Genomic DNA, 16,031 nt, shown 5'->3' on the forward strand with positions numbered 1-16,031 from the left:
GAATCAGCATGGGTTTCGAAAAAGACGATCGTGTGAAACCAAGCTCGCGCTATTCGTCCACTAGACTCAGTTCCCCACAGTCGTTTAATGAACAAAGTAAGAGCACATGGACTATCAGACCAATTGTGTGATTGGAGTGAAGAGTTCCAAGATAACAGAACGCAGCATGTCATTCTCAATGGAGAGAAGTCTTCCGAAGTAAGAGTGATTTCAGGTGAGCCGCAGGGGAGTGTCTTAGGACCGTTGCTATTCACAATATACATATATGACCTTGTGGATGACATCGGAAGTTCACTGAGGCTTTTTGCGAATCATGCTGTGGTATATCGATAGGTTGTAACAATGGAAAATTGCACTGAAATGCAGGAGGATCTGGAGCGAATTGACGCATGGTGCAGGGAATGCCAATTGAATCTCAATGTAGACACGTGTAATGTGCTGCGAACACACAAAAAGAAAGAGCCCTTATCATTTAGCTACAATATAGCAGGTCAGCAACTGGAAGCAGTTAATTCCATAAATTATTTGGAAGTACGCATTGGGAAGTGATTTAAAATGGAATGATCATATAAAGTTGATCGTCGGTAAAGCAGATGCCAGACTGAGATTCATTGGATGAAACCTAAGGAAATGCAATCCGTAAAAGAAGGAAGTAGGTTACAGTACGCTTGTTCGCCCACTGCTTGAATACTGCTGAGCAGTGTGGGATCCCTACCAGATAGGGTTGATAGAAGAGGTAGAGAAGATCCAACGGAGAGCAGCGCGCTTCGTTACAGGATCATTTAGTAATCGCGAAAACGTTACGGAGATGATTGATAAACTCCAGTGGAAGACTGCAGGAGGGCGCTCAGTAGCTGGGTACGGGCTTTTCGTGAAGTTTCGAGAACATACCTTCACCGAGGAGTCAAGCAGTATACTGCTCCCTACTACGTATATCTCGCGAAGGGACCATGAGGATAAAATCAGAGAGATTAGAGCCATACAGACAATCCTTCTTTCCACGAACAATAAGAGACTGGAATAGAAGGGAGAACCGATAGAGGCACTCAAGGTACCCTCCGCCACACACCGTCAGGTGGCTTGTGGAGTATGGATGTAGATGTAGATGTAGATGTTCACAATTTCAGAAAAAAACGGGATAATTTATTCGAGAGAAAGACGTACAGAAATTGAGAAAGTGAGCAAGACGCTGGTCGTGCTGTGTGTCGACCGCACTGCTGCCTGGGGCGCCTCCACACGCGTAACAGGGGCTCGGTTCGAAGCAGGACTCACAACTGGAGACAGCTGCACTCCGGTCGACGAGAATCCGGGCGGCGGTGGATGCCAGCCCGAGTCCGGATCGACAACCAGAGCTCGTAGTGTGGGCTGCCATTTCATTCCACCGCAGCTCCTGTCAGGTTGTCGTCTGCGGCACCTTGCAGCACAGCCGTACGTCAACCGTATTCTACTCCCCGGTTTGTTGGCAAGCGATCGTAAACTTTCACTTAGTAATCACAACACCGTCCTTTTGCAGTATAAATGTTTTACAGTAACGACAGTTTGGAAAATGGAAAGAGGAAGTTTCTACGTTCTTTCAAAGTGGGGTATAATATTAAAGTTCCCTCGAAACGCGCGGTAATGACTTCGACTAAAACGTTTGTACAGATTGGATCCGTTCTAAAAAGAAACCGACGGGATGGCCGAGAAGTGCCCGTGGCCCACAGAATATCAAAGCTGTGCGCGTTTCAGTCTTGCGTAGCCCACAGCGTTCAGTTAGTAAAGAGGCAACTGCGGCTAGTGTGTCACGAGAAAAAAAGCTGTAGAAAGCAGATCAGGTCAATTTTCATTCATCACGGGTTACGTGAATAAGCGTAAGTCAGCAACCGTAATGAAGTTCATGAACGCCCTCTACACGCCGGCCAGGTGACATTAGGGTGTGCAGTTTGGTCACAAGGGGTCAGCAGATCTTACTTATTTTTCCGTGAGTGAAGAGCCGATCATAATGCTCAGTATGCTGAGATGTTTTGTTAGACTTTCAACGAATAATATTCGACAACTTCACGAAACCACGTTTCAGCAGGATGGTGCGGCATCGCACACTGCAAGGCAATCAGTGGTAACTGCAAGACTCAGCTGTTAACCGTATCATCTCGAGACTCGTTGATCACATTCCGTGCCCGCCACAATCATCGCATTTGTCCGTTTGTGATTTTTTTTTCCCCTTGGGGAGCTACCTTTCGTGTCGGGTCTACACGACTCAACCGAGATCCATGGACCAGCTGAAACAAATAATTTAAAACCAAATTCGTAGTGTCGCAGCGGAAATTTTGCAGTAAATGCGGAACCTCGAAAGCAGGTTGGAAGAATGTATATATACAGAACGATGCCACCCACAGGAGGTAAATTTCAAGCATAAAACGCGAGCTACAATGGTTCAGTTCCTGCTAGTAAACGTTTTTATTGGACTTCTTTTGTTTTTTTAGGTGTTTCGAAAGTTCCCATTTTTTGTGTCATTCTGTCGAAGAAGGAGGAAGGTTTACCAGCATGCGTCGCAGGATTCGATAGCGGCAGGATCGTAGGCCGAGGGGACACCGGTTTATCACTGCATTGTTTTGGTCTGAGCTCCGACGATTGCTGTTCAAATGCCGAGTCAGGAGGGCCATATTCGACGTGGAGCAGGAGCGCAGTGAACCTACACGACTAATGCCTGAGAGAACACACACATTTTCCTCGGCCGTGCACTCTTGTAAAGCCACGATAGTTACCGCGAGTCAGGAATACATTTGTGTATAGCAAGACAGTGGGACGAAGTCTCGAGCATCACGGCCTGTCAGAACGGCGATCGTTGTTGCGAATCACCTTGAGCAGCACGGAGAGAGGCACTGACATTGCAGCTGCCAACGGCGACACTAGACATAACTGGTGCTACGTTTTATTTTTAGACGAGTCCACGTTCTGCTTACAGCATCAGGATGGGTACAGTACATTCGTGTGCTGAGACTCCGATGAGAAGGAATTTTGTCAGACCACTGGGGGGGGGGGGGGGGGGGGGGCATTCTACGGGCTCACACGATGACTTGGGGTGCCACTACTAAGTATGTAACATTGTCACCTCCGTTTCGCATACCTAGTAATTTGGACATCAGTCGCTACATTTCCGATTCCTTAAGCCTCGTGGCTCTGCCCTTTGTTCGGGGTCACTGAGGTATTATCTTCCAACTCGGTAACACAAGACCGTATTCTGCGCGCAGTGTCTCGACCGACATCGGTACAGATGATGATGGAATGTTGTCCTGACTAAGACGTGCTACAGAGCTCTCAAAGAGAAAACGTGTGGCTGTGGCACCACTCGTCAGTCCCTACAGTTTGTGAACTCTTTCATAATTTTGGAGCTGCATGGAATGAAGCAGGTATCTGGAAACACTGTTGCCGGAAGGAAAGGCACTTCTGAGACTAAATTCCACCTCCTTTATACCTCAAAAGCACCTACATATTTAATAATATACTCTGCTAGTACTCTGCCTCTGCTCTGTAGCACGTGTTATTCAGGGCAACATTCCAACATGATCTGTTTCGATGTCGGTCGAGACTCTGCGGGCGGAATACGGTCTTGTGTTACCGAGTTGGAAGGTAATGTCTCATAGACCTCGAACAAAGGGCCACGAGGCTCTGCCTGGCAAAAAAGGGTGGCATCCAGAAGGGGAGGTGGAACCGTAATGAGCTCTCACAGGTTCAGAGGGTATGCGATGTCATTTCAGTGATAGTCAATTTTTCGTTGAACTTCTCAGCAGTATAATCCCATTTACCAGTATTGGCAGCATGATACCACTTACCAGATAACGTTACACCCTCTCTGCCCTTTACTAATGCATTGATTTAGCTGGGAATTGTGATGTATCGTTATTGTATTCTTTCCTGAGGCAAGCTGGCCCACAACTGTTAACATCCCAGATGCAGGTGTTGGGATGGAACTGACGCCCGACCGGGTCCCACACGTTCTATCGAGGACAGATCTGGGGATTCCACCGGCAACAGGAGTAGCTCAGCATCTCGCAGACAGTTCGTAGGGACGCACCGTAGGTGGAGAGCATTATCCTGTTAAAAATGGCACCGCGGATGTGCCACATGGGAATGCAAGATTATCTTGAAGTACTATTGCGCCGTAAGAGTTTCCCGTCAATCAGTACCAGCAGTGACACGAAATCGTTCAAAAAGGCTGCCTTTAGCATGACGCCACGGGAAACACCGCTACTGCTCTCCAAAACATTGAAAAACTTTCTCCAGGTCGCCGCTGTACTCGCCGACGACGACTGTCTGTGGTAGTGCAGAGCCGCAGTTCGTCACGGAAAACAATGCGACGCTATTTGTCAGCAGTCCTTGCTCGCCAGTCACGGCATTACTCTGTGCTGCGGTTTTAAAGTCAGCCTACGCATTAGACGGTAATTCTCTTTCCCAGCTGCTGCTAGTCTTCGAGCAACGGTTTGGGATGACATGGAACGTCGCAGGGAGTCCTTTACTCTTCCTCCGATGACAGGCGCAGATGTGAAGGGCTTACGACGTGCTGAGTGCGCGATACAGCAATCCTCCCTCTCGGTGGCCTGCCGTGGCCCGCTGGGACTTGACGACGAGTTTGCCTGCCCTCACATTCTCACACATTCCGACATCGAGCAACTGTCATATCCGAGTGGTCCGAATAATCTGGTTATTGCACTTTTTAACCAGTAGGCCAAGTGAAGACCCACGCCAAGGGTCCTTTCAAGCTGTCAGGTGTCCATAATTCTCACTCGAGTACCGAGCATCTGCGTGGTCCTCACACTGATCACTCAGAATCTGAGGTAGCACGGCCCACCTGGGCTCGTGATGCAGTTGGCTGGGCGAACTGGTGCTGTTTCTGAAAGTCCTTTGGGGGTAGGTAAATTTGGTCCTGACTTGATGGAGCGTCCCCAGGGTGGTGCCACAGAGGCAAGTTACTCCCTCAGCAGGTCTGGCCACCGGTTGGTCCGCCTCAGAGGCAGCTGCGGGCCCAGGTGCTGGATGAGCCGCTTTGGCGACTGCTGTGCTTTGGAACGGAAGGGGCGCGCAGACTTTCGCAAGGGTCTGTAGCAGCAGACTGGTGACCTCGTGGGCGTGTCCTGTAGGGAGTTTAAACGCTTCCGATGCCTACGAAACTCCCCAGACATGAACATTCTTGATCATCTCTGGGCTGTCCACACCCTCGTACTCTTACGGGTGTATGGACAGCCCTGCAAGATTCATGGTGCAGTTCCCTCCAACACTACTTCAGACATTAGTCGAGTCTATGCCACGCCGTGTTGCGTCACTTCTGGGTGGTCGCGGAGGCCCTACATATTAGGCAGGTGTACCAGTTTCTTTGGCTCTTGAGTGTAGAATCTGGATGTTGCCCTTAATCCATGGTTCGCTGCATATATAATGGGAGAAGGCGCAAGCCAAGTTTCAGGGCTTTATTTTGTGGCCGGCCGTGGTGCCCAGCAGTTCTAGGTGCTGCAGTCTGGAACCGCGCGACCACTACGGTCGCAGTATCGAATCCTGTCTCGGGCATGGATGTGTGTGATGTCCTTAGGTTAGTTAGATTTAAGTAGTTCTAAGTTCTAGGGGACTGATGACCTTAGAAGTTAAGTCCCATAGTGCTCAGGGCCATTCGAACCATTCATTCTATTTTGAGGCCTCTGGAGTTGTCCAATGTTTTTGACGCCGGCATTCCTCCCACATCAAAGCCATGCTCGCCAACAATGCTCCTACCAGCGCTGATGGGTAGCGTGACTGGAAATGCAGCCTTCCAGATGCGAGCGGAGGCAAACGCATTGCCCTGTTCCTCCAGTCGTTTCTAAAACTGTGGAACTTTAGGTGTAACGGATGCGGAGTTGAGCTTTAACTGTTAGTCTTTCTCGTTTCGTACTGGGTGGGTAGCAGTGTAACACTCTATGTGCACCCTATTCCCAATGCTCAGACCTTCTTTAGCAGTCTACAGGGAGCCACTGTGTGAAATGCTATTCGATAGTCTAGGAATACACACTTACACGCCAAAGAAACTGGGATAGGGCATGCATATTCACAGAGATACGTAAACGGGCATAATACGGTGATGTAGTCGGCAACGCCTATATAAGATAGCAAGTGTCTGGTGCAGTTGTTAAATCGGTTACTGCTGCTACAATGGCAGATTATCAATATTTAAGTGAGTTTGCACGTGCTGTTGTAGTCGGCGCACAAGCGAGGGGTAGTTAACGAGTGTACCGAGAATATCAGGAATCCGGTAAAACGTCAAATCTCCGACAGCGCTGCAGCCAGAAACAACTAGCGCAAGAACGGGACTACTGGAGAGAATCGTTCAACGCGACAGAAGTGCAACCCTTCCGCAAATTGCTGCAGATTTTAATGCTGGTTCATCAGCGTATGCCAGCACGCGAACCATTCAACGAAACATCTTCGACACGGACCTCTGGAGCCGAAGGCCCACTTGTGTACCCTTGACGAGTGCACGACACAAAGCTTTACGTCTCGCCTGAACCCGTCGACACTGACATTGGAGTGTTGATGACTGGAAACATGAGTCTCGTTTCAAATTGTGTCAAGAGGATGGACGTGAACGGATATAGAGACAATCTCATGAATCCACAGACCGTGTATGTCAGAGGGTGACTGTTAAAGCTGATGAAGGCTCTGTAATGGTGTGGGTCCTGTGCCGTTGGAATGATATGAGATCCCTGACACGTCTAGATATGATTCTGACAGGTGACACGTACGTAAGCATCCTGTCTGATCACCTGCAATCCATTCATGTCCACTGTGCATTCCGACGAACTTGGGCAATTCTGGTAGGACAATGCGGCACGCCACACGTCCAGAATTGATACAGAGTGGCTCCAGGAACACTCTTCTGAGTTTAAAAGCTTCCGATGCCTACGAAACTCCCCAGACATGAACATTCTTGATCATCTCTGGGCTGTCCCTCCCCTCGTACTCTTCGGGTGTATGGACAGCCCTGCAAGATTCATGGTGCAGTTCCCTCCAACACTACTTCAGACATTAGTCGAGTCTATGCCACGCCGTGTTGCGTCACTTGTGGGTGGTCGCGGAGGCCCTACATATTAGGCAGGTGTACCAGTTTCTTTGGCTTTTGAGTGTAGAATCTGCGTGTTGCCCTTAATCCATGGTTCGCTGCATATCTAGTGGGAGAAGGGCAAGCTGAGTTTCACACGAGTGATACTTTCTAGGTCCGAGCGGATTTGTTGACAGGTGCTTCTCTGTCTCAAGGAAATTTATTATCTTCGAACGAAGAATATAATCAAGAATTCTGCAGCAAATCTATGTTTAGGATATTGGTCTCGGGTCCGGTCTCTTACAGGCGTCACATGTACTTTATTTTCAGTCGATTGAGACTGCGATGGGCGAGAGATTGGCGATAAATGCGAGCTAAGTAAGGGACCAGTGCTGAAGATTACTGTCGGAACTGTATTGTGCAAAATGTGCGTTTCATAAGCAGTTGAGCGCTTCAGTTCATTGCTTCTTACACAGGAGCCTCCAAGGTATGGTGCAGCGGTATGTTGTGCACGGAAACGCAAACGAATTTACAGAGGAAACGTTCGCAACAGGAACCGTTCTATTTCGAAGAAGTGAATCTTCAGAGACAGAAATCTTAACAAGAAACTAGGTTGTTCAACCGCCTGGGCATGGCGGGCAGCAAAGTATGCTGTTGTGTTTTTGGGGGTTGTTTTTCGTACTATAACTTTTGACCCACTCGTTCGTGTCTTTGATTTATGTCTCTGTGGAAATGAACCGGGATTTTTATTTGAACATCGTCTGTGATCATGATTTCTCTCTACACTGGTGACCAAATTTAAAGCAACAAGCGGAAATTTTGGAAAGTTTATTTTGCCACAAAACAGTATAAAAGGGTGATAGTAAAGTAGAAACAATGTAAAGAATACAGAACGTAATCAACTGCAACATTGCCTAACGGTAGACACAAATGTTCTTCGTTTTTTTTTCCAACTTAGTGGATTTTCACACACACATTCTGACAATTGGTTAATGTGCTCAGTATGCGGTGTGACCACCTCTGACAACCACACAGGCCTGAGAACGACGGGTTATGCTGTGACTGATGTCACTAGTCTCACGCTGAGGCAACGACGCCCCTTGTTCCTGCATAGCAGCTGACAAATCTCGGAGAGTGGTTGGTGGATGCTGGCATGATGCCAGCTGTCTCCCCAGACATGCTCTTTGCAATTGAGATCGGGAGAGCGAGCAGCCCAGGCCACGTATGTAATATCTTCCGTTTCCAAGAAAACATGAAGATCCGTGCTTCATGAGGGGGAGCATTATCGTCCGTCACTACGAGGTCTGAGCGCACAGCGTCCCGCAACAATCGCAAACGAGGTCCCAAGATATCGTCACGATACCTGACAGCAGTTGAACCTGCCGATTCACCCGCACCTTTTCAAGAATGTAAGGTGTGGTAAACATAATCCCTGCCCACACCATTAGTGACCCTCCTCGATCTCGGTGTCAAATGGTTCAAATGGCTCTGAGCACTATGGGACTGCGGTCATCAGTCCCCTAGAACTTAGAACTACTTAAACCTAACTAACCTAAGGACATCACACACATCGACGCCCAAGCCAGGATTCGAGCCTGCGACCGTAGCGGTCGCGCGGTTCCAGGCTGAAACGCCTAGAACCGCTCGGTCACACTGGCCGGCGATCTCGGTGTCTTTCCATAATGTTTTCGTACCGAAATCGTGTTCCACGTTCCCGAAAGAGGCAAATCCAACGAAAATCATTCTTAAGACTAACATCTTTGAAAACAACATTGACGCAGTGTTCGACCGTCCAGGTGGCATGTCGATGACTCCAGTCTAGACCTTCCCTTCTGTGAAGACGCGTCAGAGGTAGACATCCAGCTCGCGTCCGACAGTAAAGACCACTCTGCCGAAGCCTTCTGTGGACCGTTTGCCTCGATACGTCAAGTGGATACTGCGAGCTCACACGCCAGTTGCCGTGCGGTACTAAGGCGGTACTGTCATGCCCTTACAGCCATATAACGGTCCTCTCTTCTGAAGTCACACGTAGTCGGGCCTGCCCTGGTCTTTATAAACTGTCGTCACATCCGAGAAACAACAGGACGATTGACATTAAGCCATCGAGCCCTATCAGTTTGCGACTGTCCTGCTTCCGCGCGTCGAGTCTGGTAGATGTCGTATCTGTGCCGTACTGCTCCGCCTGTGAGTGTGTACACAGCGATTCAGTGCTCGGGACTACCCTGCAAACACTACCGCGTCCGATAGGTGCCATGCCGCCGTTGCTGACGTGGTTGTCCTTCGATCGGAATACCGTCTTCCGTGCAAAACACCATCGTAACGAAATCTGTTGACACTCTGGATGATTATAAAGCGAATTACACACGAGGAAACAATGTGGAATCAATACATTGTCGCCGGCCAAACGAATGTGGTTCCAGTGCATTCGCTTCACTCTTATTCGTCTCGGTCTTCCCAGCTTAAGGATCAGAGACCTTATCCAGGGCTGCTGAGTATATTCACACAGATTAGACAGAGATTTTGTGAAAAGCTTTCTCAAGATATCTCAGACGTACTTTTTTTTCTTTATTTTGTGTAGCGTTTCTCTCTTGTAGTATGGGGTCCGCTTGTTCAGAATTTGGCAAATTTTTGTTACACTGATCGTCATAAAAAAGAGCTGCACCCAGAAGGATCCGACCGATCCGTTGCACACTTAGCGGGGAAGGTTGCACACAGTCAGCTACGGCAGTGGTTACTTTTGTGCGGTCGGCTGCGCACTGGGTGGGGGGGGGGGGGGGGGCGTCGCGTCGTGCGCCTCGGTCCGCATGAGAGAGCCCCGACAGCAGTTCCGGCCAGCACGACGGCCACTGCTGTCGGCGAAAATGGGTACAGGAGGGCAGGCACGCACGACGTGCAGAGCTCGGACGTTCGCAAAGAGGGAGGACCTACCGATCGTCCTCCACGCACAGTGGCAACGATAGGGGCCGTTCAGCGGGCTGTCAGCCCCTCCCTGTAAGTGCCGGTAGCACCGCTGGCGGGCTCGCCGCGGCACCGCGCCTGACCCTCCGGGGTTCGCCAGCGCCGGGCACGGCCCCTGCACACCGGCAGCTGGACCGCCGCGTCCGTGTCTCGAGTACGGCTCTCGATATTTCTAAAAATATCTGGAATCCGATAACCGGTACTGAAAAAGGTATATCGAAGAAAGTATCGTTGTATACACTACGGGCCATTAAAATTGCTACACCAGGAAGATGACGTGCTACAGACGCGAAATTTTACCGAAAGGAAGAAGATGCTGGGATATGCAAATGATTTGCTTTTCAGAGCATTCACAGAAGGTTGGCGCCGGTGGCGACACCTATAACGTGCTGACATGAGGAAAGTTTCCAACCGATTTCTCATACACAAACAGCAGTTGACTGCCGTTGCCTGGTGAAACGTTGTTGTGATGCCTCGTGTAAGGAGGAGAAATGCTTGCCGTCACGCTTCCGACTTTCAAAAAGGTCGTATTGTAGCCCATCACGATTGCGGTTTATCGTATCGCGACATTGCTGCTCACGTTGGTCGAGACCCATTGACTGTTAGCAGAATGTGGAATCGGTGGGTTCAGGAGGGTAAGACGGAACGCCGTGTCCGATTCCCGGCAAATGCCGGGATGGTTCCTGTGAAAGGGAACGGGAGGCTTCCTCCCTCATCGTTGAGCTTGTGGTCAGTCTCTAACCACCTCGATGTCCACGGCACGTTAAACCCAATCTTCCTTCCTTTTTCCGAATGGTCCGTTGTTACTGTATCCACTGCTAATTCCAGCTTGTTCCTTTGGTTCAATGCAATTCAACGTTTCTCTTAACCAATTGCACTGTTTCATATGGCCACACGTTCTTATTTACACGGTTCTTTTCGTATCACTGATTCGAACTGTGAACTCGCTAGATATTCGGCCAAAGCGTATTTTTCGACATGCGCAGTTACATTCCTGTGCATAAAGTGTTAGTTGTCAGCAGTTGCATCGTACAGATATCTTATCGAGAGCTGCGTGAATATTCCTACTGGTCGGTAACAATTTGGAAAATTGGAAAGGAGATCAGAGTCCAGGAGGAAAAAAGAAAAACTTTGTGGTTCGTCAAGGTACTGTAATTATGTCAGACTCGGTTCGTGACTTGGAAGATCAGTTGAAGGGAATGCATCGTGTCTTTAAAACAGATTATAAAATGAACATTAAGAATAACAAAACAAGGGTAACGGACTGAAATGAAGCTAAATCAGGCGATGCCGAAGGAGTTAGGTTAGGCAATGAATTTAAAGTAGTTGAAGAGTTTTGTCATTTGAGGAGCAAGGTGACTGAAGATGACCGATGTAGGCAGAATATAAAATGTACACCAGCAATAAGAAGAAAAGAATTTTCGAAAAAGAGAAATTTGTCAACATCATAAACAAATGTAAGTTTTGGTAGTCTTCTCTGAAAGTAATTGTCTGGGGTGTAGTCTTGTATGGAAGTGAAACGTGGTCGATCGGCTCTTCAGAAAGAGAAGAGATGCTTCTGAAATATGGTTCTACAGACGAATGCTGAAGATTTGAGGAATAGATCGAATAACTAACGAGGAAGTACTGAGTGGAAGTGAAAAAAAAGGTATTTATAGCATAACCTGATTAGAAGAATGGATTCATCGATTGGCCGTATTCCGAGGCATCGGCGACTGATCAGTTTGGCAATAGAAGAAAGTGTGAGGGATAGAAAATGTAGATGGAGGCAAACAGATGAAAACAGCAGATTCAGATGGATGTAACTTTCAGTAGTTTCTCGGAGATTGAGGCTTGCGCAGGACAGAGTAACGCGCAGAGCTGTATCAAACCACTCTGCAAAGTGAAGACAACAACAACAACAACAACAACAACAGTTATGGGTGACACTTGCTCATACGTAATTGCGTATATTCGAACTAACTGAGGTAGGAACTAACATTGTCTTTTATATTGCTTGCTATTCTTTTTTTGCCTGTTGTACTTCCAAGATGGGAGTATTCATTCACCTTTTCGAGAGACTATTGTCCAAATGTATAGCTGTGCTGTATTTCCACCTACTGAGCATTCCTTTACGTCAGTTTTCTTGTTGTTCATGTGCATACACTGAGGCGACAAAAGTCATGAAATAGCGATAAACGCACATACAGATGGCGGTAGTATCGCCAACACAAAGTATAAGGGCAATGTATTGGCGGAACTGTCACTCGTACCAAGATGATTCGTGTGGTAAGGTTTCCAACGTGATAATGGCCGTACGACGGGAATTAACACACTTTGAACGTTGCCACTGCCGCTAGATGCTTGGGACATTCCATTTCGGAAATCGTTACGGAATTCAGTATTACGATATCCACAGTGTCAGGAGTGTGCCGGGAATACAACGGCCTTCACTTAACGACCGAAAGCAGCAGCGTTCTCATAGAGTGGTCAGTGCTAACAGACAAGCAGAACTACGTGAAACAACAGCAGATGTCAATGTGGGACGTACAACGAATCTATCCGTTAGGAAGGAGCGTCGAAATTTGGCGTTAAAGGGCTATGACAGCATACGACGAACGCGAGTGTTTTTGCTAACAGCACGACATCGCGTGGAACGCCTCTCCTGGACTCGCGACCAGATCCGTTGGGCCGTAGACGACTGGAAAACCGTAGTCTGGTCGGACGAGTCCCAATTTCAGTGGTAAGAGCTGTTGGTGGGTTTAGAGTGTGGCGCAGATCCCAAGAAGCCACGGAACCGAACTGTCAACAAGGCACTGTGCGAGCTGGTGGTGGCTCCATAGTGGTGTAGTCTGCGTGTACCTGGGATGAACTGGGTCCTCTGGACCAACTAAACCGACCGTTCACTGGCAATGGTAATGTTCCGATACTTGGGGACCATTTTGCACCCATTCATAGACTTCACGTTCCCAAACAACGAAGTTATGCCACTGGGCCACTACTGATTTCAAGAACATTCTGAAGATTTCGAACAAATGATTTGGCCAGCTAGATCTCCCGACATGAATCCCATCCAACATGTATGGAACATAATCGAGAGGTCAGTTCGGCAGCAAAATCCTGCTCCGGGAACTTTTTCGCAGTTATGGACGGCTACTGAGGCAGCGTGGCTCGATATATCTGCAGGGGACTTCCAGTGACTTGGTGAGCACACGCCACGCCACGCCACGCCACGTCGAGTTGCTGCTCTCGGCCGGGCAGGAGGTGGTTCGTCACGATATTAAGAGGTGTCCCGTGACGTCTGTCCCTTCAGTGTGTTACACTGTGTGTCCATTTCATGAAGCACTCGACATAATAAGTTTTCACTTTCGACAGACACCATTATATCGTCAGAAAACTGTACCGTTCTGATTTTCGGTGCGTAACTAGTCTAACGCAGTATGGTTAATGTACAAAACGTTAAGTGTCTGCTGCTGGCAGGCACATGTTAAACAGCCCAGGTATAGGGAACAAACAAAAGACTATATCAATAATTTCCATGGAATTCTTCTCCACAACGAAGCAAAGGAAAGGATGGTTCTTCAATAACAAAATAAATGGTGGTTCGTAAATAACGTAGCCATTTAGACTTCCAGAATCGCGAGGTACATTTCAGTGAACACAGTCTGAAGAGCTATACGTTGAAAACAGTGAATGAAATTTCTGTAGCCACAGAGACTGGAAGATCTAACAACTTTAGGTTAAAACGGAACGCGTTTCTCACTTCAGGTTTACAACCAATATCGAAAACATGTAACACGCTACACGCGCCAGTAGTTATCTCATCATCATAAATACAGAATCGTGGCTGCAGCATAAGTGTACCAGTACACAAATTTATCAACTTTCACATTTGGTCAAGGTTTTCATATTCTTATTATTACAGGTAAAGTGTATCCAACCAGGAACATTGTGGTGTGATTGTTTTTACTCAAAATAAATTAATGCAGGAGATATTGGGATTTGAAGACGTCATAACGTCATTATCATACAGGAAAATGTGTGTCAAAATTGAAACCTGAGAAGCAACAACCAAGTTAACTTTCTAGACCAATTGTTTACTGTTCCCAAAAAGTAACTGGTTTAATTTAAAATTCTATAATTTGTAAGTTATTGATTAAGTAAGGATATGATGACACCAACTATTCTTATACTTTGTAATTTTTCAAAATATTGTTCTGATGATATTGACGTTGCCACAATAAGAAATGTACACTATAAATGAAAAGGCAATGTGCAGTTCTGCTGGATTCTCCCTGGGGTCTTGGGATACTTATGAGCCACAGTAATTAGTAGGCAGCAATCATCAACTGCTGTAGTTGACCACGGCTGACCACAATGAAGCAGACATTCAGTGTCCTGTGTTACACACACCAGTGATTGAATGTCCAAATGATGTCATGGTGTATGCCAGATCTCCAGGTGAGATCTTGTGCAGGCAAACCTTGTCATTAAGTGACAATGTGCACTGTAAGATCATATCTTGGTTTCCAGTAAAAAATGTGGTTGTGTCAAAGTTTGAGATCTGGGAGTATGCAATCTACATCTTTATCTGGATCTACTATTTTTAAGATATCATGTGAAACTCACTAGTTTTCAGACAGACTTGTTTTTCACAAGAAAAATAATAATTATTTTTCGAGCTCAAAATTTTCTTTAGGATCCTGTAATAACTAGACACGAGAAGTATCTGTGTGTAATTCTGTGAACCCATTCTTTTACCATTAACTGAACTGGCAGACATAGTTAATTGTAGATTACTGTGTGTGTGTGTGTGTGTGTGTGTGTGTGTGTGTGTGTGTGTGTGTGTCTATTACCCTACTCTGGTGTTGGTTATATCTAATATTTAAAGCAAAACAATTATGTAGCTGTATACAGATACTGTCAGCTATATATGCACTGGCAGATTCAAATCCTATTTAATGCAAATCAGCATGACGTGAAATTCATGTACCTGACCTCCAATATTCTCATAAATTATAGAATGACTTTCTAATAACACAGTTTCACTTTGACTTAGAATATCAGGATATCAGTTTCCTACCTCATGTCTACATGCAACCTACTATAGACTTTTACACTGGAATATAAATCTCCATCTAGACCTTAGATATGAATGTGTAGTCGGTTCGCAATTATTTTTGCTTCTAATCCTGTGGTATTTTTGTTGTAGGAAATGTGCTGCTTCAACATACACTAAGTGCTGAAGCTCGCACTGGCATCTTGCAGCTGCTGGAACCAGCATTTTGGAATTATGGGTCTTCTTCAATACTCAAGAGTCTCATTTATTGTTGTAAACAGATAAAGTGATTACTACAAGTAGTAGGAAGCAAACATGAGAGGTATGTATACAAAGGATCTTTTTCTCTTGCTTAGTCTGTAGTGTCACACAGTGACAAACTTTTCGATAAATTACCAAATGGGTAAATAGTTGGTTTCATTGTTGCAACATGTAGTCTATAATTCTTTCTTTGATAAGTATCATCATACTGTTCATGTTACTCAGACTCTCAAGAGGGTGGCTGAAGAAAGTAATTGAGTCTATAGAAATCAAATTAACATTGATTCTACTCATTTTGTTCTAATTACAGCTGACTGTGTTTATTAATGTGTGTAACACATCAGTAAATGGGATTATTTAAAAAACTATCACATATATTATTTATAACGTTGTTAATCCCCATAATCAGTTGTGCTTTCATAGATGTAAGAGATAGTAAACCCTCTGTAGTTTGCTAGCTGCAGTTTGCAGTTATCAGAAAACAGTCAGCTCCAGTCAGTGTCGTTCAGTTTCTGTCAGTTCAGCTACTCCCAATTGCTCACGTGACGAGGTTTGTCTTGGAGAGTGTGCATAGCACTCATTAAAATATTAATAAATTAGAAGCAAATGTGACAGATTCATGGTATGGATGAAAATGAAGAACTTAAAACAAAGAAACCTGGCAGCTTTTTCTGCTCTTGTGTAATTGGATGCCTAGCTGTGTTTTTTTCATTCAATCTGACAATGGTTCGTTCG

General features: G+C 46.4%; 1 protein-coding gene across 6 annotated transcripts in view; it reads left to right on the plus strand.

Moving 5' to 3' along the window:
• The window catches only part of LOC126284979 (F-box/LRR-repeat protein 3-like), a 246,079-nt gene that overhangs the window by 193,083 nt on the left and 36,965 nt on the right, over positions 1-16,031 (plus strand). For 5 of the 6 annotated variants that reach the window (XM_049984264.1, XM_049984266.1, XM_049984263.1 and 2 more), the window contains one exon: positions 15,189-15,357. In XM_049984264.1, the coding sequence (XP_049840221.1) occupies positions 15,351-15,357 (7 nt within the window). In that variant the 5' untranslated portion in view covers positions 15,189-15,350. Of the gene's footprint in view, positions 1-13,213; positions 13,394-15,188; positions 15,358-16,031 lie in introns of those variants that run through there. The other variant, XM_049984267.1, reaches the window with a different exon arrangement.

The sequence above is a fragment of the Schistocerca gregaria genome, chromosome 8 (genome assembly GCF_023897955.1).
Source record: "Schistocerca gregaria isolate iqSchGreg1 chromosome 8, iqSchGreg1.2, whole genome shotgun sequence".
NCBI lineage: Eukaryota > Metazoa > Arthropoda > Insecta > Orthoptera > Acrididae > Schistocerca > Schistocerca gregaria.